The sequence below is a fragment of the Oryzias melastigma genome, linkage group LG10 (genome assembly GCF_002922805.2).
Source record: "Oryzias melastigma strain HK-1 linkage group LG10, ASM292280v2, whole genome shotgun sequence".
Lineage (NCBI taxonomy): Eukaryota > Metazoa > Chordata > Actinopteri > Beloniformes > Adrianichthyidae > Oryzias > Oryzias melastigma.
The window spans coordinates 19,799,772-19,824,293 of record NC_050521.1 but is presented as its reverse complement, the minus strand read 5'-3'; the positions used below and the strand labels follow the sequence as shown (position 1 = coordinate 19,824,293).

Genomic DNA, 24,522 nt, shown 5'->3' with positions numbered 1-24,522 from the left:
TTAGCTTCCATATTCCTTTTATGATCACATCATGAGGCAGTTATCAGAGAAGGACGCGAGTGACTCAGAAGACTTCAACAGGAAGAGAGGAAGAGTCCATTTTAAAGCCATTTAAGTAATGAAACCACTTGGTTTTCTTATGGTTATAAATCATTTCACTTTAAATGAATAGATTTTTCCTTATTGATCATGCAGAGAAAGTTCCAGACTAACCTGAGATGCAAAGAACACCAAAAAAGTAGTGATTTTAGATAGGGTCATAAATTAAAGTGGTATAAAAAAGTGGTATGTCTGCTACTGCAGACATTTGCATTTGTTTACATTGAAAGTATTAAACGCGTTCTTTTACATTACACTAGGCTTTGCAAAGTTTTCTCTTCACTGTTAGTTGCTTATTAGCACATTTTGAAGAAAAGAAAAAAAAAGAAATCAAAATTCTGATTTTTTTTCTTGTTTTTTAATACACAAATCAACCCAAAAATCAAGGTTTTAATCTAATTGAGAGGAAAATGGAGTTGTATCCCTGGTAGACACATCAATAAAAAATGAAAAAGTAAAATAATGTTCTCATCAGCTGTCTCACAGCAGGTATGTGAAATTTGCCCTCTGCTGTTGACCCATCTCCTTGGGGAGCAGTTGTGTCTGGTTTTTAGAACCTTTAGAATGACTACCATATATTTGTACCCATGACCTTGCATTCCCAGGATACACACCCTACCACTAAGCCACTGGTGAGGGTGAAACTGCAATCCAAGCGAAAGCAACAAGAATCTATCATTTAAGTGCAAAAGTGAAGAAGAATTACGTTAATTATAAACATAAAACTGTATTTTCTACACTTTTCCTACTGGTCATTTATGGACAGTTTGGGTCCCCTCTGCATTTTTAACATTTTGGGTGTCCCCAACTCGTTTTTTTTGTTTTTTTTTTTGACATGCTGACTATTCCCATTAAATTAGGGGTCGCCAACACTTGGGACGCGGTAACGGACACAGAACCTGTACCAGGCTGGGGTACCGAGGGTTGGGGACCCCTGATTAAAGTATGCATTTTTTCAAAAAAGTGACGGGGAGGGGGCCCACCCAGATCATACGTCCATATATGACCAGTTGGGAGTGAGAATGTGTTGGTATTTTTCTGACATTAAGTTGCTTCGGAATATAAGTCGCACTTTTGAGAAATATAAAAAAATTGGATACAAGAACAAACATTTCATCTTAAAAGGGAAATCATAAAAACGGAACAATAAATAGACTGGAAACATGAACACTTCACTACTGGATATAGCTTCATGAAACGTAGCAGGAATTAAATAAGTGTCTAGCATATTGTGCAAAATATGAACAATTTTTCAGATAACCATAACCAAAGCATGAAGAACATACCAACAAGTCAACAATTCATCACCATCTGTGTGAACACCACGGCTGGCACTACTTCTTCTACCAATACACTCTCACAGTTTCCTCTAGAGAATGTCGGTGTGAAAATAATGAATGCAGGAGCATCTTTTTTTCCAATCACATATCAATCCTACTCCAGCACGTGTTAAAGTCAAGGCCCGGGGGCCGGATCCGGCCCTCTGGGAAATTATATCCGGCCCTGCAGATCATTTTATTTTTTATTATTATTTTATTGCCATTTATTGTTATTAATGGCCTGATGTTATCTTATTTACTTTCATAATTTTGACAAAATATATTTTTATGGAGAGTAAAATATTCAAAATGATTTAAGGTTTAAGTTGATTTATTCTGGAATAATATTCCTTCCTGTTTTTATTCATATTTGTGTTAAAAAGTTACGTTTATAAAGTTATAAAAGTTTAGTTTTAGTGTGTTCAATAAATGTTTAAGGCGTGTTTTGGATTTTGGCCCCCTGTCTAGATGAGTTTGACACCCCTGCACTTGAGTATAAGCTGCATGTCTAGCCAAACCAAGCAAAAAATAAAAAATAAAAATACATTTTAGGGTTAATACAAGTTCTTCCTCAATACAAATTCTAGCCCAGGGGTGTCCAAAGTCAGTCCTCCAGGGCCGTCATCCTGCTGGTTTTCCAGAAACCCTGCCTTATCGGCAGTTCATTTTACCTAAAAAGGAGCTTCAATGATTGGTTGGTTGGAAAACATGTACGACACCGGCCCTCGAGGACCGACTTTGGACACCCCTGATCAAGCCCTCCAAACTTAAAGTTATGAAAAAGTTTGGATGTTACTCTCACTCGATGACATCATCAATAGTCGCCGGTTAGCTATGTTAGCGCTGAGCTGCTAGCATTCAGAAATACATAATAACATTGGTTTTGTAGCTTTAAAAATGAAATATTGAAACAAAAAAATCATTCTGCACATTTAAATGTAAACCTCTGTGCATCAGAGCACAGTCTCATGAAGAAATGCCTTTCTTTCTCAGCTGAGGGTTTGGCATTTGTCCCCCGCAAGTATTTCGGACAACCCTACCCCTCCAAATCCCCCTATAATTGGAGGGGAAAGAATTTGGATTCGGCCTCATACTCTGAAAGACATGGGATGAGCAAAAACTTTAAATCCCTTATTTGTGGAAATTCCTAAATGTATTAAAAATGAGTGAAGCAAAAAGTTGATTAAATTAGTTTCTCATTAACATTCAAGGTTTAGATTTTACACACGCACAAAAAGAAAAGCCCAGCCTGTGCAGCTCAGCGAGTCCTGCAGGGGATTCTTCCTGCATATCATGTTCACAGCCGGGCTCATAAATAATGAATTCAAGCTGAAATTTTCTACATGGAGGAGTTTTTGCTGTGTGTCTGCTCACTTCTTGGCTCATCTCTATTAGTAATTCATGACAAAGGAAGGCTGACCAAGCTTCCAGTCACCCTCTCCTCCCCCCCTCCCCTCCCTCCTCTCTTATATACACCCCCCGCGTGTGGGAGACACGGCAGTCTCGCTCTTGCAGCCTCCCAGCTTCAGCATCACCCTCCGCTCTCCATCTCTACACGCCCCTGCACTCTCCTCTGGTGGATTAAACCCCACATCTGTAAGGACCGTCGGTAAGAAAGACTCACCCCTCTTCCTTTAGGGTGCGTTTCGGTTGTTTTTTTTCCATTTCTCCTCTTTTTACCAAGACTCAAACAAAGGGTTGGGGTGTGGCAGGATCTGGCGGCCCACAGCAACACTGAAATGATGAGGAAAAATGAGACGTTTAAGATTGTGATTGGGATTTAGTTGATATAGCAGCACAAATTCAATCGGATTTTAAACGTTGTGTGTCAGAATGATGGTAAAAAGGTGAGATGGGATGCTGTTGTTGAGATTTCAGCTTGGCGGAGGAGGACACGGGCACCATTTTCAGCTGATATGACGATTTCTAAGAAAACATGTAAAAATAAAAAAAAATGAAGGCAATCCCCAGATTTTGTCAAAGTAGCTTTATTAATTTATTGAATTTTGAGCAGATTACTAGTGGATTTGGCTTGATAATATTTCCTAGAGCAGTGGGCCTAAAGTGCATGACTGGGCTGGGCTGTGAAAGCCTCATTAGTCAGTATAGAAATGGTACTGCGGTGGAGCCTGCGGAGAAACACCTCCATCCACTGTGCTGCAGGGATGGATGCATAGAGGGGGAGCAGACGCAGAGGGGGAGAACAAAGCCCAGCCTCAGACAGGATGAAGGCACGGACAAAGAAAAGAACAGACTGATGGCTGAAGGCAGGCACATGTTAGCTTCATGTTGGAGCAGACAGCCAGACAGAGCGTGTGTGGGAGGAAACCGCCACTCACAGACGTCCATGTAAGCCGAGCTGCACATGGTGTGGCCACTCCCTTTAGACCCAGCTGCTTCACCAGATTAAATATGTAAGGCGACACGTCAGACCCATAAGAGTGGGATCATTTGAAATCTCATCTCTTCTTTTGCAGCCAAAATGTCCGACAAACCTGACATGACTGAGATCGCCCGCTTCGACAAGACAAAGCTGAAGAAGACGGAGACAAAAGAGAAAAACCCCCTGCCCACCAAAGAGAGTGAGCATCCCCCTTCACTGTTGAAGCCCTCCTGCTGCAGTTCTCCTGTCACTTTACACCCATCCACTCAGCAAGGACACCGGCTGGCAAGAAAAATCTAAAATGAAAAGACATATTGCTGCAGCATCAGCACAAAAAAAAAGAAGGCAGCACTTTGTCAGTCCTTGCAGCCTAACCGACTGTGTTCTCTTTTCTTTTGCAGCCATTGAGCAGGAGAGGAAAGGCGACGCCACACCTTGACTTGAGCACAAGAGAAGAAGCTGAAATGCCACAGAGAAAAAAAAGCACTTTCTTTCAATTACCACAATATTTTGGATCTCTTTCATTGTCTTCAGAACAGGGTGCTATAAGGGTACTTCTGCATCCTCACATGGGGGCTTTCTTGCCATTCTGAAAACTTGAGCCTGGGTGCCTGTCTTGTACTGTTAGCCGTGAGCTAGCGTGTGTCCAGTATTGCCAAACTAGGGAGGGGGGTGTAGTGACGTAGAAATATGAGGGAGGCAGTCATACAGGCTAGTTGGGGTGGGGTGGGGCCAGGGGGAGGCTGTCCACAGACATGGGAGCAATGTAAGTCAACACGTGGGATGATTTCTTATTAACTTTTTACTTTTCTTTTTGGAATAAATATGAAGACATGGAAACGGTTTGCTGTCTCCTTCAATTCAAACAGAGTTGACATGTTTTCAAACACATGCACAAAATGAAAAGCAACAGTTCTGCAACCTTCAACACTTATTAGGAGAGCCATTTGGTCGATTTCTCACTGACTGCAGCGTAGTAGGAACCACTCATCCTTTAGAAAAATAAGACTATTATATTTATGCTATTGTTGTTTTTATGAGAAACAAACTTTTTTTTGCATAAGAAAATGAACTTTAAGAGAAAATAGATTTTTTACCCCCAAATATGAAACTTCCTTTCAAAATAAAAGACTTCTAGGATCATCCCAATGGAGTAAATCTAGTGGTAGCTATAGTGTAAATTCAGCAATAAAAGAAAAAATATATTTTAAACATGTGTGGTGCTTCTTAGCCAGAAAATCATGAATCTAAAGATCTAAAATAAAAAAAGAGCTAATTAACTGTACTTATTGAACCAAGAAGCACATTTAAAACAATGGAATTCTTAAAAAATGTTTATCTCTTGATTATGGAACCACTATGGCTTCTGTGCTTTGGAGGCTCACAAAGTGATAAGTTATTTTACTTTTTTAAACTTAAAGCTTTGTATTTTTCTTTAAGCAGAGGGCCACAATCAAGGGGTACAAGAGCCAGACGAGGCTCTGGAGCCGCAGGTTGCAGACCCCTGAACTATACCAAACCATAAATGCAAATGATCTCCAAGTAGCCAATTTAAAAACTAATCCACACATCAAGCTAAAATAACCATAGTATACATACTTAAATAATTGAGCAAAACTTGTACATACCAGGCAATTTTGTATTTTTTGCATCCAAAAAGTCAAAATTCTTTGCAGTTTATTGAGATTCTCAATTTATTTGCTTGTCCAAAATCTTTAGGATATTTATTTTTAGTAAGCTCTTAATCATTTCCCATATGTTTGCTTTATAGTCATCGGCCTGTTTCTGACCTGAGATCTAATACTAAAACTGTTTTATCACTTTTTTAATTTTAGTCCATTTTGCAGTGTCCTGCTTCTCCCTTTTACTATGTGTGTCTGCACCAGATCTTACTGAACAATCATCACAGCGGATGCTGATTTAGATAAGTACGTGGTTATAGTTGTGCATTTGGTTTCTATATTAATTGTTTGAATGCTTGTAAGAAGTAAACAATACTGCTTGTATTGTTGGTATTTATAAACTTTGTAGTTTTTTGAAATATTGAGCAAAATATGCCCAATAGGAAATGAATGAGAAAGTCTTCAAATTTACATTTTTAAGTGGATTAGCAACAAGCCTTTAAATATATTCATGGGCTATGTGTTCATCTTTTATAGTTATTTTCAAAAAAATAACCAAATATTTTAGCAACAGGCTAATGGTTTTGACTAATTTAGTTTACTGGGGAATTTTATGCTATTTTGGAGTTTAGCTAGTATTTAAGCAACAAGCTAGCTTTTCAGGGTAATTTTGCATCTATTAAGGTTTTTTTGGGCTACTTTGTAGTTAAGCTCATATTTAAGCAACACATTTTTTTTTTTTTTTTTCAAAAGCGGCATGTTTCAGGGATTTTTAAGCAAACATTTATTCAAACATAAACTGTTATTGTGAATATATATATTTTTAGGTGTTAATAAAACATTAAAAACCAAACTAAATGACTTATCACTTGATTACTCCCAACATATTTGGTTTTTGCTAACTTTGTGCAGCACCATCTGCCAAAAACATCCCTAAAACATCTATACAGTCGTAAACAAAATATCTATTGTTTATTTATTGGCTAATCCAAAAGTGCAGCTGCTTTACTGCCTTCATCACTTTCAGTCTTTTCAGTGCAACTTTGTCAGATTTTATCCTTATATACTTATTTTAGGGCCTCATTCTACATGCCTTAGGATATCTGTTGTGAAAAAATATATATTTTTATGAGAAATATTAGTCATCTTACATCTCATTTCCCACAACCTTTAAAGCTGCTAATTAAAAAAAGGTTACAAATACAACATATTTTCATCAATGAGAGCACAAACACATAACGAATGAAGATGCACGTTGGAAGTGTCAACAGGCCTCAGGTGTCGACGTCCCACATGTTTTCTGAACCTACTCAGACCTGATCGAGGTAATCTGCAGCAAGTCCTGTTTTTTGACCAGCACTCAAGGTTTGGAGTCCGACACCCTGGTTTACGTGGCCCCAATTCACAACTGTGTCCTGGTAGATTAGAGTGATAATTAATCATAGTGTGTAATGGTTGTTTTTTTTCAAATGTCAAAGCAAATTCTTATCATTCATATACATATTTTTTTAAACATTACTCTGCATCTTATATTTATCAAGTCAAATAAAACTGATAAAGTTGTTACACACATCGGTCAGTCAAATACCCAATTTTGGGAAAATGCTATGTTTTTTTTTTCATTTATTTGTTAGTATTTGTTTTGTTTTTAATGATTTCAGTTGACATATGAAGCCTCTAGGTGCCATCCCATGATGCAACAGGAAAATGTATTCAAAAGATTTAATTGCCAGGCAATAACAAACATAAAATTAACAATTTAAAGAGCAATACAAAAGACTGTATCTTGTATAGTTCTTTATATTTTTACTTGGATCATTGTTTTAATATTTTGTCCAATAGAAGCACCCTCTAGTCTACCGTTAATGTGAATAAGAGAACAAATAACTGGACATAATAGTTAATGATTGATTTATAGTGTTGATAGCCAAATAAATGTTTAAATCGAAGTAATAAAATATAATTTTTTTAATTCCATCAATTTAATCGAAACTCTTTACAACAATCGGGTTGTTTTTCAGAGCTGATGAGTTCAGGTGGAGCTGCCATGAAGCTCTATGGTGGATGGCGTCTGCGCTCCTGCCACTCCTCCTCCTCCGCGCGCCAAAGCCGTCACCTCCCAGCCTGTAACTGGCTCCATTCTCTCACCTCCTCTCATAAATCAACTCTCGACTCTTTAATGCGTCCGAAATTAGTTTAAAATCATCTCATTAACGAGTGTGTGCGCGCTTTAATGACATTAGGAATATTGGAATCCACTTTAAGCAGCTTAGGTCCCTCAATAGAAATGGAATTGTTGCTGTAGCAGCATTATTTAATCAAACTTCTGTTTGTGAAATGTGTGTAATTTACACAATGTGATGGGAGTAGAATAAATAAATAATTTGTGGCAGTTTCGATGCGCACGCCTATCATTTAGTCTACCCACATTAACCAAAGACTCCCCGTGCACAGCTCGTCTGCGGGGAAGGCCGTGGGTTTCAGTCTTGCAGGAAAATGAATGTGGATGATATCTAATTAGTAAGGATTATCCTCGCCCTCAGCTCTGCGCCATTGTCGGGACCTCGCCCAGCCATCCTGCCTATTGTCCAGCGCTCTGAGTGGATTGTTGTTTTAAGGGGTTTTTGAGTGGCTTAGAAGGGATTTGACACATGTAAGCCATTTAGTTATAAAACTCCAATGTTAATCAGCAACTTGGCCAACTTTCTCACATTATTTCACTGGAAGAGCATGATATGGGCCTAACTGAAACTGCTGAGTGACAATTACGCACATCATGCGTATTTGTCACGCATGATGTGCGTAAAGATATAAAAAATGCACTCATCACATAATTTAATGTGGCTAAAAGACGAAATGTAAACCCAACTGATCAGGCAAAACTGCTGTAAAACGGGCCAAACAAAAGCTCTAACACTCTTGTAAATTCCAGACTGTTTTCACACCAAGTTGTTTCCCAGGGAAACAACTATTATCCTATTATCATGACGATGACAATTTCGCCAATGTGTGAGGCACTATTTACATGACTATATGGGGTCACCCTGGAGAAGTTTGAAGGCTTTGTAGTCCCCCGTGTCCCCCTGGGACACCTTTACCATTTAAACCTGCACCAAGAAGGCCCGCGGCGGAATGCGCCATTTGATTCATGCAAGTGTCCTGTATTGGATTTATGAGGGATGCGTAAAATATTTTTGTGAGGATGCTATTAGTTTGTGTGATGCATTTACATATTTCTGGATTTTTTTAAAACAGGAAGGGGTATTTATATAAAAAAAACGTTGTGCGTTTTTCTGCAGATTCGTGGGAAAAGCGTGCAGGATGAGATCCTGGGAACGTCAGGTGAATGAATGAGGGGCTGTTTAAGCGTCTGCGTCACTTCTTTGAAGTGCACTTATGCACCGACGGGCTCCTATTTGTCAAGGGGACGTGGCAATTAATGTTGTCATTGACGCATTTTCACGTTGAAACGTTACCTGCGGGACAAGTCTGTGGACCGCCGGGGCAAGGCCGTATAAGTATCATCAGCGTGGAGGGAGGCCGCGTCACTCGGCTTCCGCTCTCTTGGCACACACATCTGGAATAGGACAAACATGCCCCCTTCTTGGAATGCAGCTGGCATGGAACGAGTCAATCTGCTCACTCTGTATATTTTCTGGCACATTCACTTGACTTCTTCTTGGTATGTAACTTATTTTATAAATTAAAAACTGGTCAAATTAAGACTGTAGCACTAACTTTTTATCTCTCTTGACAGGTCGGTGAATAACTTTCTAATGACTGGACCGAAGGTACGTACTTTAAAATAGATCCTGACTGCGATTTATGCAAGAAAAAAATATTAGTATTACAATTTTAGACCAACAGCACCATCTGTTCCCTACCCAGGCTTTCCTGACCTACGCCAACAGCGTCCAAGTGGGCGCACGGATGGGCATCCATGAGTGCAAACACCAATTCGCTTGGGAAAAGTGGAACTGCCCAGAGAAAACACTACAATTATCCACTCACATCAGCCTCCGAAGTGGTAAGCGCCTCGTTTTCGTTTGTTGTAGAAGCCCACGCGTGCGCTTTTACGCATAGCCAACTGTGCCAAATCCATTTTTTGCTTTCTTTTTCATGTACTGTAGCCACAAAAGAGACTTCTTTCCTGCATGCGATCAGCGCCGCGGGAGTGATGTACACGCTCACCAAGAATTGCAGCATGGGGGACTTCGAAAACTGTGGCTGTGATGACTCCAGGATTGGTCAACCAGGTGCGCTCCAAATCACTGTTAGTTTAACAGCTGCTGCATTTAAACCATCGATTTAAAAATTCATAAGGAATATGTTTTTTATTAACGTTTAGGGGGAAGAGGATGGATTTGGGGAGGCTGCAGTGACAATGTGGAGTTTGGAGAGAAGATATCTAAACATTTTGTTGACGCGCTGGAAGGTGGGCATGACTCACGCGCAGCTGTCAACCTGCATAACAATGAGGCGGGCAGACTGGTGAGATATAAAGTCATGTTCATTGATTAAATAAAAAACTGATATATCCATAAAATATTTAATGATGTTCCTTAATTTTCATTTGTTTAGGCAGTCAAGGCAACCATGAGGAAAGCGTGCAAGTGTCACGGCGTGTCTGGAAGCTGCAGCATCCAGACCTGCTGGATGCAGCTGGCTGACTTTAGAGAGGTGGGGAACTACCTGAAGATGAAACATCAGCGGGCAATGAAGCTGGAACTGGACAAAAAACCCGCAAAGGCGGGGAACAGCGCAGTCAACCGGGGGATCATTGCGCACACCTTACGGCGCATAGCCAAGACTGAACTCATTTACCTGGAGGATTCCCCCAATTACTGCGTCAAGAACCAAAGTCTGGGAGTGCAGGGCACCGAGGGACGTGAGTGCATGAAGGGAGAGAAGAACTTGCCCCAGAAGGAGAAGAAAAGCTGCCGCAGTTTGTGCAACGAGTGCGGCTTCAGAGTGGTGCAAAAGCGCGTTGAAGTGGTGAGCAGCTGCAACTGCAAGTTTCACTGGTGCTGCACGGTCAGGTGCGAAAAATGCATGCAAGTGGTCACAAAGTATTACTGCGCGCGCAAAGAAGGTGGGAAGAGACAGGTCAATAAAACAAAGCGCAGGGACCGTGCGCAAAGACACTGACCCTCATCTGATTCACTAACTGAACGCTGGAGTTTTAGCATGACGGATTTGTATAAAAAATGCTATTTTATATTAAATATAAAACTTTTTGTTGCACTTTTTTTATTTTTACCAAAACTGTTTTTAAAGGCACTCCACAGTGAGTTCAAAAGTCTAATTTTGGGGATTTTTCTTTATTTTGAAAATGTGTCAGATATATTTTACTCTATGTAACTAAAATGCCACATAATAAATATTTTTCTAAATTATGCTCGCCTCCTTCAGTTGTGTCGGTCTTCATCCATTCCTGCCTTGAGGCAGAAGCAGCATCCTTTGATGTGCGCATAGGCGTTTCCTGAACCAGTCACCCAATCAGCTTTCTGGGACTTCAGAAACAAAGAACCAAGTTCCATTTGAGTTCCCGATTCGAGAAAAGTTGAAGCGCACCAGGACGAAATAAGTTCTATTGGATTTATTGAGATAAAAATGCCCAATTCCAGAATTGTGATTGTTTTGGTGCTGAACATTTACCTGGGACACGCTTGGTAAGATTTTCTCCACATAATTTATTTACAAGTTTATGGGAAAATAAAATAAATAATTTTTATCTTTGCCTTAAGGGTGGCCAGTAACCTTCTAATGACAGGTCCAAAGGTAAATCAAATGTTATTTGAATCATTTTACGCGCAATTATTGGTAAATGTGCACAATTTATAAATAAAAAAAAATCGACTTTTGGCCGTTTCAAACTCTACAGGCGCATCTCACCTATGCCAGGAGCGTCCAGATGGGGACGCAGACCGGAATAGAGGAGTGCAAACATCAGTTTGCATGGGATAGATGGAACTGTCCTGACAGCGCAACGCAGCAGAGAGGACTGAGACTTGGTAATAAATAATATTCACCTGAGCAGGTGCAGGAAATACTATATAAAACATTCACATAATATAGAAACTTATATAGAAAAACATGTTGCACTTCAAATTATTTTTTGTGTGTATCAATTCCCTGCAAATCATTTAATTATGAAAAATTGTTGTGTTGTGTGTTGAATTTGTCACTTTTTCTTTTATTCGTAGCCACCAAAGAAACGTCTTTCGTGCACGCCATCAGCGCGGCTGGCGTCATGTTCGCTCTGACGCGTAATTGTAGTTTGGGAAACCTGGAAAACTGCGGTTGTGACGTTCCAAACAGTGGAAAAATGGGTAAAAATGTGCTGTTTTATAGCTTAAAAAAACATTTAGGACTTATTTCAGTAAATGGCTGCATGGTGTCGTGATCAGGTGGTCGGGGCTGGTTATGGGGAGGCTGCAGCGACAACGTGGATTTCGGGGAAAGGATTTCCAAACTTTACGTGGATTCACAGGAGACTGGACAGGACTCAAGAGCTGCTGTCAATCTGCACAACAACGCAGCGGGACGTCAGGTGATTGCTTTTATTTATATTCAAAAGTTATTTTTTTAAATGTTTTTGGTGATTAATTACAGTTTCCAACAGGCGGTGAAGGCAACAATGAAGCGCCTGTGCAGATGCCACGGCATGTCTGAGAGCTGCAGCGTGCAGACCTGCTGGACGCAGCTGTCCGATCTGAGGGAAATCGGGAATTTCCTAAAGTTAAAGTACAATCAGGCTCACAAACTGGACAGAGACACGGTGAAGGAGGGCAACAGCGCGGACAGCCGTGGAGCCGTAGTGGGCGTGGCCCAAGCGGAGCTCGTCTACCTGGAGGATTCACCTGACTACTGCAGGAAGAACGCGAGTCTGGGGCTTCCGGGCACCGAGGGCCGGGAGTGCGCGCAGCACGGCGCGGGCTCGAGCCCGCGGGAGAAGCGCAGCTGCCGCAGGCTGTGCCACGACTGCGGCTTCAGGGTGGAGGAGAGGCGCACGGAGGTGAGCAGCAGCTGCAACTGCAAGTTCCACTGGTGCTGCAAGGTGGACTGCGAGGACTGCTCCCAGGTTCTCACCAAGCACGTGTGCGCCAGGAGGGAAGACGCATTCAGACGCAGAAATCGAGCCCCTAAATGAAAAAAACTCTAAATTACGACCTTTTGCACTTTTATATTCAGCTCTCCTCATTTTTTTTCTATTTATAACAATTCTTGCTTTGCTTTACAATCAAATAAATACAGTTGGAAATAGTCTGTTGTGCTTCAGTCTTCAGAAAACCTCCTCCACTCGTGACAGGAGTTACAATAACAATGATCTGAATACACTTTAGGGGGGGATTACAGGATTAACACCTAACCCAGATGTTGATCCAGCACTGATCTGTGGTTACTTTGATGTAAACGTGTATTGGTCTCATACAAAGTGGCTTTAATTAGCTTTGAAAAAATTACCACATAAATGTGCTCCTCTGTTAGTCTGTATCACATCCAAGGAGGAAATCTAATACTTGAAAATAATAGACTTGTAAATAAAATAGACGAAAATTTTAAATTCACCCTGTGCCCTGAAGGAAGTATTTATGCTTCCTTTACCCCCTGGATCTCTCTAGAAATCCTCACCTCAGCTGGATGTGTCATAAATCTGCCGTGGTGACAGATAAAGCATAGTTCCTTCTGCAGGGGGTTTGTGAGGCCACTTCTCCTAAATTCATGCCTCTGGAGGCAGCAAACATGACAAATATTGTTAGTTAACCTTAATAACCTCTTAAGTTTGAATTTCTGCTCACTTTTTGGGTACATTTTGACCCCTAATTGATAAGAGAAAACGAAAACAAACAAAATCCACTCTTACATGCTAACTTTTTCCATTTGTTTACAGTTTGTGAATTTCCCTTGGAGTGTTAATGAAGGTTTTACTCCACCGGAGGCCCTTAATTACCTTTAATCTCTAATTTCATGTCTGTGTCTATACAAGTCAGTTCTATCTACCCAAAGATGGTTTAAAAAAAAATTCTTTAAAAAAAGTTAAAAAATAAATCCCGATGCACAAGCTGCCCTTTCAAACCCCTAAAAACGGCATATAACCCCCTTCATAGTGCTCACGTTCTCTTTATCAGAGGAAGAAAAGGGGGAGAGGTAGAGGGGGACCCCCCAAGGGAACATATGTATTCTCCCAGACAACCCTGAGGGTCTGAGAGGATCTGAGCATGATTGATCACCCTCTTCTCCCCACGTCCCTCCTCTGTCACCTGGGTGTGAGATACCAGGAGGCCTGATGCAGCTCAGGCTGCTCCCCAACTATGAGGGGAGGGGCATGTGGTCACAATATGACAAACTTCCAACACAAAACTGTCAGAGTGTCAAACATTTGTGGTTTAGAGCAAACGTTATGTATCCTTTTAATGACAAGTGGTCTGTTAATAAACGCATGCATACAAATATTTCAAATTTAGGACTCTGATACAGATTTGTGTGTTTAAATGATTAATTCTGGAAAAAGTATTGGTTCAGTTTCATTTTACAAAGCAGAACAAGAGTGACATTTAGAGATACCAATAAAGCATGTTTTTGGACTGTGGGAGGAAGTAAAATGGTTTTTGTCAAACTTAAGATGAGTCTGGACAGTGTGCTGGTTTAAGCAGAGGAACGTTCTGGATTTCAAACTATGACATTTAATGTGTTACCAACAGTAACCATGTAAACGGTGGTCCCAGCTCTTTTCAGGTCATTGTCCAGCTCATCCTGTGTAGTTCTGGACTGAGTCTCACCTTTCTTAGAATCATTGAGATCCCATGAGGTGAGATCTTGCATAAAGCTCCAGTCTGAAGGAGATCTACAGTCATTCTTCCTTCTTCAACAGTGGATCCTTTTTCGCCAAGCTGCTTGGCAGTTGCCTCATAGCCCTTTTCAACTTTGTGAAGGTCCACAATTTTGTCTCTGGTGTCTTTAGTTTTGGTCATGTTAGTAGTTAGAGTCTTACTGATTGGATGGGGTGGACAGGTGTCTTTATGCAGCTAATGACCTCAAACGGGTGCTTCTAATTTAGGATAATTAGTGGAGGTGGACTATTTAAAGGTGCACTAACAAGTCTTTAATTCTAGCTGATAGACGTGTGTTCAAATACTTAATTGGAGTACTAATATACACATAAGTTATTTAAATGTCATACATTATGATTTCCAGTTTTTTATTGTCTCTTACTGTGGACATGCAGCTAAGATGAAAATGTCAGATCTGTTCATTAATTCTATGCTAAATCACAGGGTGTTCAAATACTTACCTCACTGTATGCAGGATTCACGGATCTTTACTATCGTTTCACCACAGGAATGTGAAGAAATCATCCAATAATGAATGAAGCCAATAATTAAACACATCTGATTAGTAAAAGGGAAACCAGTGAAAAAAGATGTGAGGCCAAACATGCTGCTGCAGCCTCAAGTGTCAGTTTAAAGACAAAAAAAATGCTTTTTTTTACTTGTTAATGTGGTATTTTTCTGATGATGCAGTGAATATTTTAAGAAAATTAAGTTTAAAAACTGAGTATTTCTTTTTTCAATTCAGTGTAAATCAGGGGCAGAAAAAATGATGAAGCCTCCAGCTGCAGACAAATAAATCCATTAACATCTTAACCTTCCTCATCTGAGATGGGATCTGGAAAAAAATAAAAAATTCTAATAATGCTCGCCATTTTTATTGCACTGCAAATGTTAGGTTTGGGTTGTGAGGTGCTGTAAAGTAGCAGGAGAGAGTGTAAACAAAGGGATATTGGGGAGGAGGGCTGGCTTACTCCACGCTGACTGTCCCGCCTACCGCTCAGAAAAACTTCTAACAAACTTCTGCTCTGCAGAAACTATGTCCAAGAAAACAACACTGGCTTTGGCTAAAAAAAAAAAAGTATAATCATAATTATAAGAAGACCGGAAATGCTCTTACAACAGATCACAAGCTGATTGGAGTGGGTCTTAAAAATCCTTACATTAACGCCATTTTTTTTGGCTTGTATTATCCCTACTGACCACAAGGTGGCAGCACTATCATTGTTTATCTGCTCACAGGAACCACATTTACCCTAAAAATATGAGATCTTCAAGAAAACAAGTTTTATATTTACTCGTGTAACAGAATCTCAAAATCATGGAGGGCCTTCATTACAGCACTTAGATAAATTTACTCTCTCAATAACTGTCTATTCTTTCCCAGGTGAAGCAAACATTTTCCTAATTCAATTCCAGACCTGTTTTTCCAGGTTAAAAACACGGAGTATATATATATATATATATATATATATATATATATATATATATATATATATATATATATATGCATTTAACTAAAGGAGACTTTAATAATACTACACCAGGGGTCTGAAATCTTTAATGCTAAAAGATCAATTTGGGTCAATTTATTACTAACAAAAAACCAAGTCCAACTTCACAGTTTAGAAACATTTTACTTAACATTTTGCAATCAATTATAAATATTAATAATACATTAGAACAGTGTCTTATGTTTCTATATTTAACTTTTTTTAAAGCATCACATACAAGTCCCTTTCAAAATAAGACAAACCTTGTATTAAAAAGAATTATTCTGTTGGATTAGATTTACTTGAATCAAAAATGCAGAAGTCAAACATGACATTTTCTAGTTTTATGACTCTGATACACTCTTATCTTTTTCTCATTTAAGTATGGAATATAAACAGAATCCAGTTCAAATGACTACACTGAAAATATAGGCACAAATTACCTAAATGAGTTAACTACAACAATTAAAACACAATTTCTGTTCAAAACCAAAGAGCCACAATGTAGGAATAAAAGAGTCTCGGGTTGCGGACTCTTGTACTGCACAATAACATAAAAACTGTCCACAGACAAACAGCAGGGGGCAGTATTGTTGACAAAGCAGAACACAGACCACCATTAGAACTGAGGAAGTGGTTTTTATTAACATGTACTGGAAACTGGAAATCCAGACTCTGGAACCAAACTGGTTTAAAGGGAGACCATCAAACTCCAGACGTCTTTTTGAAGGTCAACAATCGGCTGCGTCGTTCCTCTTCCGTCTTACGTCAAACATCTTTAAGAGCTGTATAAACGAGAGTGGTTTGACAAGTTTATGAAATTTCTATATAAAAAGTTAATGAATCCTGTAACTAAAAGCATATTTGAGCATCAATGATAAAAAAATGCTGCAAACAAAGAAGCTAAAGTGTAAAAATAATAAAGAAAAGAAAGAAAGAAATCAGCGTGCTCACCTAAATTAAAGTGAAAAGTTCATGTCCTGCAGCAAACTGCATCCCGCGTGTGATTCTGACTTTTCCTCTGCTGCGTCATTAGGTCTGTGTGTTGTTGTGTGCTCGTTTCACACACACCTCCCGCTGAACATCACCCCCATCCACCTCATCCGTCTGCAGCACCCTACGGCCCCTCTGACCAGCCCCAACACCACAGTTACATCACCCCGTCTGCATTTCTGCAAATGTGAGGCTATTTCTAGATTTTTCGGCAAAAGCCACAATTTTCCCAACAACTGTTACGTAATATATATTTTTTTAAAGTCTGATTTTTACTTGAATAGATTGTATTTTTTAATACTATTTGCAAGCAGGATTACCTTTGGTTCAAACAGTGAAGTTTGGGGTCAAGGCTGAGTGCTGCTGCTGCCTCGCTGGCTCTGAATGTTTTTCCAGAAGTGCCAGCCTGTCAGGGTGGCCAACACAAACGATCAGGTCGCATTGCTTCAGATGGCTTCTCACTGCCACAAGAAAGAGAATAGCTTTTGTCATGACGGCCTCCACTCTGCAGCAACTGTTATTACACCCAAGAACAAACAACCTGTGTGAAAAAAAAATAATAGAAGTGTAAGAGTATCTTCTCTGTCACGATCTGTTCTCTACTGTTGTGTCAAACAGAAGTAATGTTACCTGTCAGTGTGAGTTATTGTGTTTCTGTGCTTTAGCTGTGCAAAAAAGTAAGCTATATGCCCAGAAATATATATAAAAAAATGTAGATTAATACTAAAATCTGATTCTCACAAAAAAAACAAAGATTTTTGGCTCAAAATACAGACAAAATATGAGCTACTTCATGACTCAAATGACAGTGGAGTCCATTTATTTATCTATTTGTTTGTTTGTCTAAAGGTTTCAGACATTTAAGGGAGCGGATTGTTTTAGTTTAGTAGGACAAGAGGGCTGACGATTCTGGCAGCCTCCTAATCCGCCGCTGTCCCTCACGGCAAAACTAAAAGCGGCCTCGCATCGGAAGGATGGACAACCATGCATGTGAAAATCTTGCCGTTTACACATCAGCCAAAGCACAAGCTGACAGACATCACGGAGCATCACGCCACCGGACAAGTGACGGCTCACGAAGGAGAGGGAAAGCTGCAGCGTCCACTTGAAGCCGTATCGCAGTTCAAATCTGGGAGAGGAGTATCAGCTTGCAGATCTGAGGAGTGATACCTCCTAATAGCGTGTGGGTGTGAAGTGGGTGAATGAAGACAAACTAAAAAAAAAAAAAAAAAAGATAAACTTGCACGCCAGTTCTTCCATTTGGTAGGACAGGGAGTCCAGTCCTCTCAGTATGTTCTCCAGATCAATGCAGGAAGAGGAAACAGGTGCTTCATGCTCTGAGTTTTCCATCTACAAAATAAACATTTCACATGTAAGCGAAACATGATTACTTTAATGAAGTTGGAAAATAATCAACAGGAGATTTTATCCAAGAGTCAAAGTCTTTTAATAGTACACAAATGTTAACAGAGACGGAAACTTCACATAAACACTCTTTTATTTCCAATAAAGGATGCTGCAACTTCCAGTTAAAACTTGAACTAAACAAAGCACTGGAATAATGCTGTAAAGTCCGAGTATTTCCTGAACATCACATGTCCGCCGGTTTAGCAGCGGCAGAGTCTGGATCCCCCTGAGGCTCTGGGGCCGAATCCCCCAAAACAGCAGCCCTGCATCTCTGATACGCCTCCTCCAGCTGCCGCATGGAAGCTCCCACCTCTGGGTTGGTCCGCAGAGCCACCATGTCGTAAGCCATCCAGGTCAGCTGCGCTACAAGTGGACAGCAGAGAAGAACGTGGCTCCTCCACTCTCTCTAGAGCTCTAATATAATGGGCTTAATTAAAACTATTATTATTTTTACCCGACATGTTCTCACTGTCTTCGACCATTCGCTCCAAATTCTTGTTCAGTTCCAACACGTCGTCGTTGTTCAGCGGAAGTTCTGACGCAGGAGTCGAATCGCTCATGTTGGTTTTACTGTCACAAATGGACGCGCGCGCGCGCGGCGTTTTAGTTATGCTAGCAAGACTTTAGCCGCTGAGGTGAAAAAGTTGAGCTTTAGCTCAAATAGCGGATTGTTTTGATGTAAAACGAACAATGACAGTACCTCTCTATATATGTTTTTTAAAACTTTACAAATAACCAACTTTTATGAATACTTACGATATCTTAGCAGAAGTTTAGCCCGGTGCTTTTGAAGAAAAGTCCTGAAATTAAAATGAAAATCAGCTCGCGCGGGGGAGACGTTCAAGGACATCTTCCACGGTGGGATTTTTCTGTAGGGGCCTTTGGACAACAATTCAAACATAAAAAAGTTAAAATAAAGCATATATATAAACATAATGATGGATTTTGTAGAATTTTATTATTTGTGTTCAATTTCTTTATTTAGTCAAAATAAATGACCAAAAACAAACAAACATTGACTTCATTGTGAATAGATGTTGCTACTAATAAAGCTTGATACAAAAAGTCTAAACCATTGTTTGAGTTCCACAGATGACAGAATTTCATCTTTAAATATAAAAGATAAATAAATATAAAATATGTGTAAATATTTCTTAAAGACTTTTTGTAATTATTTAAACGTATTTTACATAAAAATGTATCACCTGGAATGTCACCAACTTGAACACAATTAGTTTAAAGGCCATGCCTGATCATAACTTTGAGAATGATCAAATTTAGTGTTTTTTTTTCCTAATAGGATGCATAATATAGCACAAAGCAAAAATAACAAAAAATTCAAAACAGTGTAAAATTTAACCCACTTTAAACAAAAATGTGTTTTCTTCTTTGATCATTGAAAAGTCAGAGGACCAAATATTAAACGTTTTAGTGTGAAACATAAACAAAAATTTTAATTATAACTTGAAAAAGTATTATACATGCATTTACTTTGGTTGTTAGAAAGACATTACCAGTGTAACAGAAGTTTTACAGTAATACAAGATAAGTTAACCTTCTATAGAGCATGTCAGAAGTATAACTCTGGGGCTTTAGTTAAGCTGGCTAAATGAGAAACCAGTAATATTCTGGAAAAAAAAAACATGTTTTAAAAATAAAGTATTAATGGCATTTTAAAGTGTGGGAAAGAATGAAAAACTTGCCATCATATACAAACTGCCAAGAAAGAGAAAAAAGAGTTTGAGGTTGCATATACTATGAAATGTTATGATATACAATAACATGGTAAATTATACTGAACCCTCTTTTAAGTCTTAAAGCTCTTTAGAGTCACAGTTCCATTTACCCATGCACACACATATTCAAACACTGATGGCATTTCAAATACGAGCATATATGACTTTGCAAATGTAGTTTTACTTATTGTAACTGTCAAAAGAAGAATATACAACAAAGTGAGGATTTTTGTTTGTTTCATTTTAAACAAAAACAAATAAAAAATCTTCATTTTCGATGTGCACTGTTAAAAAAAAAAAAAAATCTAATGACTTTATTATTCCAAAATGCAAAGGGCTTATGCTGAACTGACAGGTTAAAGTGGAAAACTATTAAGATGACAGCGAACAAAAGCCCTCGGGGGACAGAACAAGCTGACAAGAGGAAAAAAGGGGAGAAAAAGCTGATACTATTCTCACCTGAGAAGGCAGCCAATCAAATTTTGACAGGGGGCGTTTCTAAGGGAAGGCATAAAGCAGGTGTGACAGGTGACATCTTGACATAGAGCAAGGGCAAACAGTCAAGAGAGGAGTGAAAAAGACAAGTCTCATCTTTTGCAGTTTAGAGACGGCTGGATGAATTAATGCTCAAAACGGACTAAGAGACAGAAAAAGTTGGGAGCTGCAAAAATAGTCAAGAATTTGGCATAAAGGGGAAGAACATCTAAAGTTGAGAGCGTCTGAGAGGTGAGAAGAAGTTTGACGATGTCGACATTTGAGACACAGAGCCAGTCTCCACCTCGCTGTGGCCCACAGTTCCCAAACCTGGGTCAGGAGCCGCCTGAGCTCAGCTTGTACGGTGACTGTTACTACCCTCCTCCATCACTGCCAAGTCCACAGCGCACAACTCCAACTTCCTACGAACTGACCGACTACGCCAACACTCCGCCAAATCCATACCTGTGGTTCAACAGTTCTGGGATCAACTCTTCGTCGTACCTGCCCGCTACTGGACCTCCTGGCAATCCAGGTCCGCCTTTCGTTCCTCAGCACTACGGCATGCAGAGACCCTACTTGGGTCCAGCTGGTCCTGGAGGCCCAGGAGGGGAATTGAGCTGGTTTTCTCTCCCCTCACAAGAAGATCTGATGAAGCTGGTCAGGCCTCCATACTCATACTCTGCTCTCATTGCCATGGCCATCCATGGAGCACCAGACAAGAGACTGACACTCAGCCAGATTTACCAGTATGTGGCTGATAACTTCCCTTTCTACAACAAAAGTAAAGCGGGTTGGCAGAACTCCATCAGACACAATCTCTCTCTCAACGACTGCTTCAAAAAAGTACCAAGAGATGAAGACGACCCAGGTAGATTATTTTATGTTTATATGAATGTTCCCCTTATATATATATATATATTTCTAATGTGTGATATTAAAGAATTGCAAGTTTTAAAATGACTCTCATTCAACAGGTAAAGGCAACTACTGGACGCTTGACCCAAACTGTGAAAAAATGTTCGACAACGGAAACTTCCGCCGCAAAAGGAAAAGAAAGTCCGACTCCCTCTCTGGCGGTGATGGTGGTTCAGGTGCTCCAGAGTCGGGTGACAGTGAAAGGGGAAGCCCCAAGCACCCAGCCCTGAACATGTCTCCAACTCCAGACAGGATTCCCTCCCCCTCATTGTCAGGTCCCACACCTTGCCTGAGCAGCTTTTTATCTGAGATGTCTACAGTTTCTGCTGGAGCAACAAATGAGGTCGGGGGTGACGGGTTAAACCGGCCGCTGCAGATCAGCCTCCCCTTAGATGGCGCTCACAGATCCACACAGCCGGGGAGCTTTAACAGTTACTCCCCCAACCCAGGTGGGCCAGAGTGGGTGCCGCAAGTGCCGACCCCGCCTGTGCTCACCTCTTCACCCAACCACTCATCTCTAGGCTACTCCAGTCCCATCCTCAGCCAGTACAGCGGCTCCACCGGGCATTTCTATCCATCACTGAGCTCTGCGGGAATAATCTATCAGCGTGACGGCACAGAAGTTTAAGAAGACGTGATGGGGAGGAAAGCTGTGTTTGAAGAGACTGTTGAGAGGAAGCTTCACCTGTTGGGGTGAAGAAAAGTATGTTTGCGCTGACAGAGACAGTTGAGATCACTAAAGCGTGTGACAGCAGAGTCAAAAACTCTTTGATTCCCACAGGAACAGCTGAGTCAGCCTTGGATCGAGACTCCGTGGAAGCGCAGTTTTCCTCACTATCAGATCCTGTGTCAGCTTTTACTCCAACTGGAGCTCTCTCAGATCTTACTCATTATTAGCAGATCCCAGATCTGATCTGCTGACTCCAGGCTATTCTACGCCGCTATCTGTGATTCTCTGATAAAAATCACCCTTACAACGCAGAGGCAGCACATTTATTGGGAGTAGTTAAATTACACCTTTGTCAACAACGTCTTGTTGCTAAAGTGGCAGAACAAACAAAAGTGAAAGCAGACCCTTTGTCTTGGCTGAAAAAAAATAATTCAATCTCTTTTTTACAGTCTTGTGGGGTTGTACATGAGGGGTAATTGTTATTGTACATACGTGTTGTGGAACTGCATACACTATCACTGGTTTATTGGCATAACTTTTACTGTAAAAAATGAATTTGTAAAGTGTGCTATGTGGTGTCTTTAATATGAATAAAAGGTTTTGGAGTACTACTTCATATATCAGAGCATCTTCATTTTTTGCATGGATTTGAATGCACCCATACTCTGCAATCCAAATATAAACAGCTTAAAAAATGAGAGAAGAAAAAAAGACAATAAACACCTACTGACAGAAAACTGTCCTTTCGTGGAAGCAATGACCAGCAGAGGGGAACCTGCATGTCAGTGTAACCTGATCTGATGGTGATGGATTGCTAACTGATTTTTCTTAACAGTGAAAATCCACATTCCCATGGTGTTCCTTACGCTAAGCACTAAAATCCCCCCGTGTGACACAATCTATTCACAGATGCTGCTGACTGGATAAAAGCGGCTTAATAAAATTGGGAAGGGGACCAGTAACTTTGAGATGGCGATAAAGATGAAAGTGCTTGAACAACCAAATGAAATCCACTCAACCAGTACAGCTTTTAAAGCTGTTAGAAGGCATCTGCTCTATGAGTTTGTCAGCTAAACTGACCTTTTTTGTTCCAAATGAAGCTATCCAGAGAAACTCCAAATTCATTTGACTTTAAAACTTTAAAAACACAAACATGCTTGGCTTAATTAGTCAAGATGTTTAAAAACTTAAACCCCAAACTGTTTAAAAATTCTTTATTACTAATATTGTAATAGTTTCCACAGTATATGCAATTAAAAGATTGTGCTTGTTATTTTGTCTGGGCAATAAAAACTGCAAAATTTTGCACAGAAATATTTTTTAAATGGTATAATCTCACTAAAATATGCTTAAACGTTATTTTTTTTATTATTATTATTTGATAGAGTTTTGTTACTTTTTCTAAAATTAATATGAATTTAATCGAATTTTCCTGAAAACTGGAAATTGTAGAAAATGAATCAAATGATCATGTTAGTTTGTGATGGATAATTATAAAATATAACCATGTAAAATGCCACATATATTAAGAGAAAAAGGCATTTTTTCTGTGTGTGCGTGTTTTTTTTTTTTTTTGCTAATTAGTCGAACAATAGGTATGTTTTTCAAATAAACAAATAAACTCTTTTACTGATTTCAACCTAAGGCTTTTATTTATCCTGAAACACAGGCAGCATGACAAACATTTATACCGACAACAAGAGCACAAAAACAAAAGAACAGAAGAGATACACTGCCCTCATAACACAGCACACTTAAAGGGGATCAAGTGGAGTCTAACATCTTTGCTCTCGTAACAAAGTGTGTTAGTGGCAAGAGGTCAACCTGTGGAAATTTGCATAACTGATTTCAAAGTGAGAGACAAAGTTGCATTTGGATGGAATATGAAGCCATAGTTTATTTGCTGGGTCAGGCCTGCAAGCATATCTGATTTAAAGCGTGTGTGAAGTCTTGGATTGTCCCGTACCACAAAACTCCACCGCTCATTCCGGGAATTGTGACTGCCAAATTCTTATGCAAAATCAAGAACACCTTCCAGCAGGTATCATGCTTTTTAGAGCGGGAGAGGAGATTCCAAAACAGATAGAGAGCCCAAAAAATAATTCATGTGGTTTAGTTTGGTAGGAAGAACATCACAACTTGGAAGAGAATTGAAAGCAAAACAAATAAACAAACAAAAAACTGAACTTGTCGGCAAAAAGAGTGAGCTTTAAAAAGACAATCAACCAAAAAATAGAAAACATAGCCAAAAATAATTGAGAAGGCCTCTTGGTAAGAAGCATGTCTTCAGCTAAAAAAACAGGAAGTTCAGATAAAAGTTTTCTTTTATGGAAACATCCTGGATTAATGAGTCTTTACAGGCATAACATTATAATAGCTAAGACTATTAATACCTTTTTTCAGTTTTTTTGAAACTGATCTAGCACAATTGACTGAATAATTTCAGTACTTTTGGAGCTTTCAACTTGAAAAATGCCCAACGATATAGGGGATTTGCATGCAATGATGCAGGTCTTAGACTAAACTTTGAAAAACAGATCAATTGGGGAAGGATTGAAATCTGATCTGTTTGTTGAA

General features: G+C 39.7%; 4 protein-coding genes and 2 long non-coding RNA genes across 6 annotated transcripts in view; 3 read left to right on the top strand and 3 right to left on the bottom strand.

Moving 5' to 3' along the window:
• Window positions 1-3,479, bottom strand: part of LOC118599242 — a 45,591-nt gene extending 42,112 nt beyond the window's left edge. Inside the window, exon 1 of the long non-coding RNA XR_004948534.1 lies at window positions 3,043-3,479. This is a non-coding gene — a long non-coding RNA (uncharacterized LOC118599242). The remainder of the gene's footprint in view (window positions 1-3,042) is intronic.
• Window positions 3,480-9,016: 5,537 nt separating this feature from the next.
• Window positions 9,017-10,571, top strand: LOC112153646 (protein Wnt-8a). Its single transcript, XM_024284010.1, has 6 exons — window positions 9,017-9,105; window positions 9,181-9,214; window positions 9,312-9,450; window positions 9,554-9,679; window positions 9,772-9,914; window positions 10,005-10,571. Exons 1-6 carry the CDS (start codon window positions 9,017-9,019, stop codon window positions 10,569-10,571), a joined length of 1,098 nt encoding a protein of 365 aa, XP_024139778.1.
• Window positions 10,572-11,036: 465 nt separating this feature from the next.
• LOC112153744 (protein Wnt-8a-like) lies at window positions 11,037-13,818 on the top strand. The gene is made up of 6 exons (XM_024284121.2): window positions 11,037-11,095; window positions 11,171-11,204; window positions 11,308-11,437; window positions 11,630-11,755; window positions 11,834-11,976; window positions 12,049-13,818. The coding sequence occupies exons 1-6, from the start codon at window positions 11,037-11,039 to the stop codon at window positions 12,574-12,576; spliced, it is 1,020 nt and encodes a 339-aa protein (XP_024139889.1). The 3' UTR covers window positions 12,577-13,818.
• Window positions 13,819-15,871: 2,053 nt separating this feature from the next.
• LOC112153012 lies at window positions 15,872-17,201 on the bottom strand. The gene is made up of 3 exons (XR_002920433.1): window positions 17,061-17,201; window positions 16,702-16,875; window positions 15,872-16,532 (listed from the first exon to the last, which is right to left on the bottom strand). It is a non-coding gene; the product is annotated as an uncharacterized LOC112153012 (long non-coding RNA).
• A 967-nt stretch (window positions 17,202-18,168) lies between these two features.
• Window positions 18,169-19,044, bottom strand: syce3 (synaptonemal complex central element protein 3). Its single transcript, XM_024282878.2, has 3 exons — window positions 18,904-19,044; window positions 18,602-18,717; window positions 18,169-18,510 (listed from the first exon to the last, which is right to left on the bottom strand). Exons 2-3 carry the CDS (start codon window positions 18,705-18,707, stop codon window positions 18,332-18,334), a joined length of 285 nt encoding a protein of 94 aa, XP_024138646.1. The 5' UTR covers window positions 18,708-18,717; window positions 18,904-19,044; the 3' UTR covers window positions 18,169-18,331.
• Window positions 19,045-19,472: 428 nt separating this feature from the next.
• foxi3b (forkhead box I3b) lies at window positions 19,473-22,563 on the top strand. The gene is made up of 2 exons (XM_024282957.2): window positions 19,473-21,228; window positions 21,335-22,563. Exons 1-2 carry the CDS (start codon window positions 20,628-20,630, stop codon window positions 21,901-21,903), a joined length of 1,170 nt encoding a protein of 389 aa, XP_024138725.1. The 5' UTR covers window positions 19,473-20,627; the 3' UTR covers window positions 21,904-22,563.
• Window positions 22,564-24,522: the final 1,959 nt, after the last annotated feature.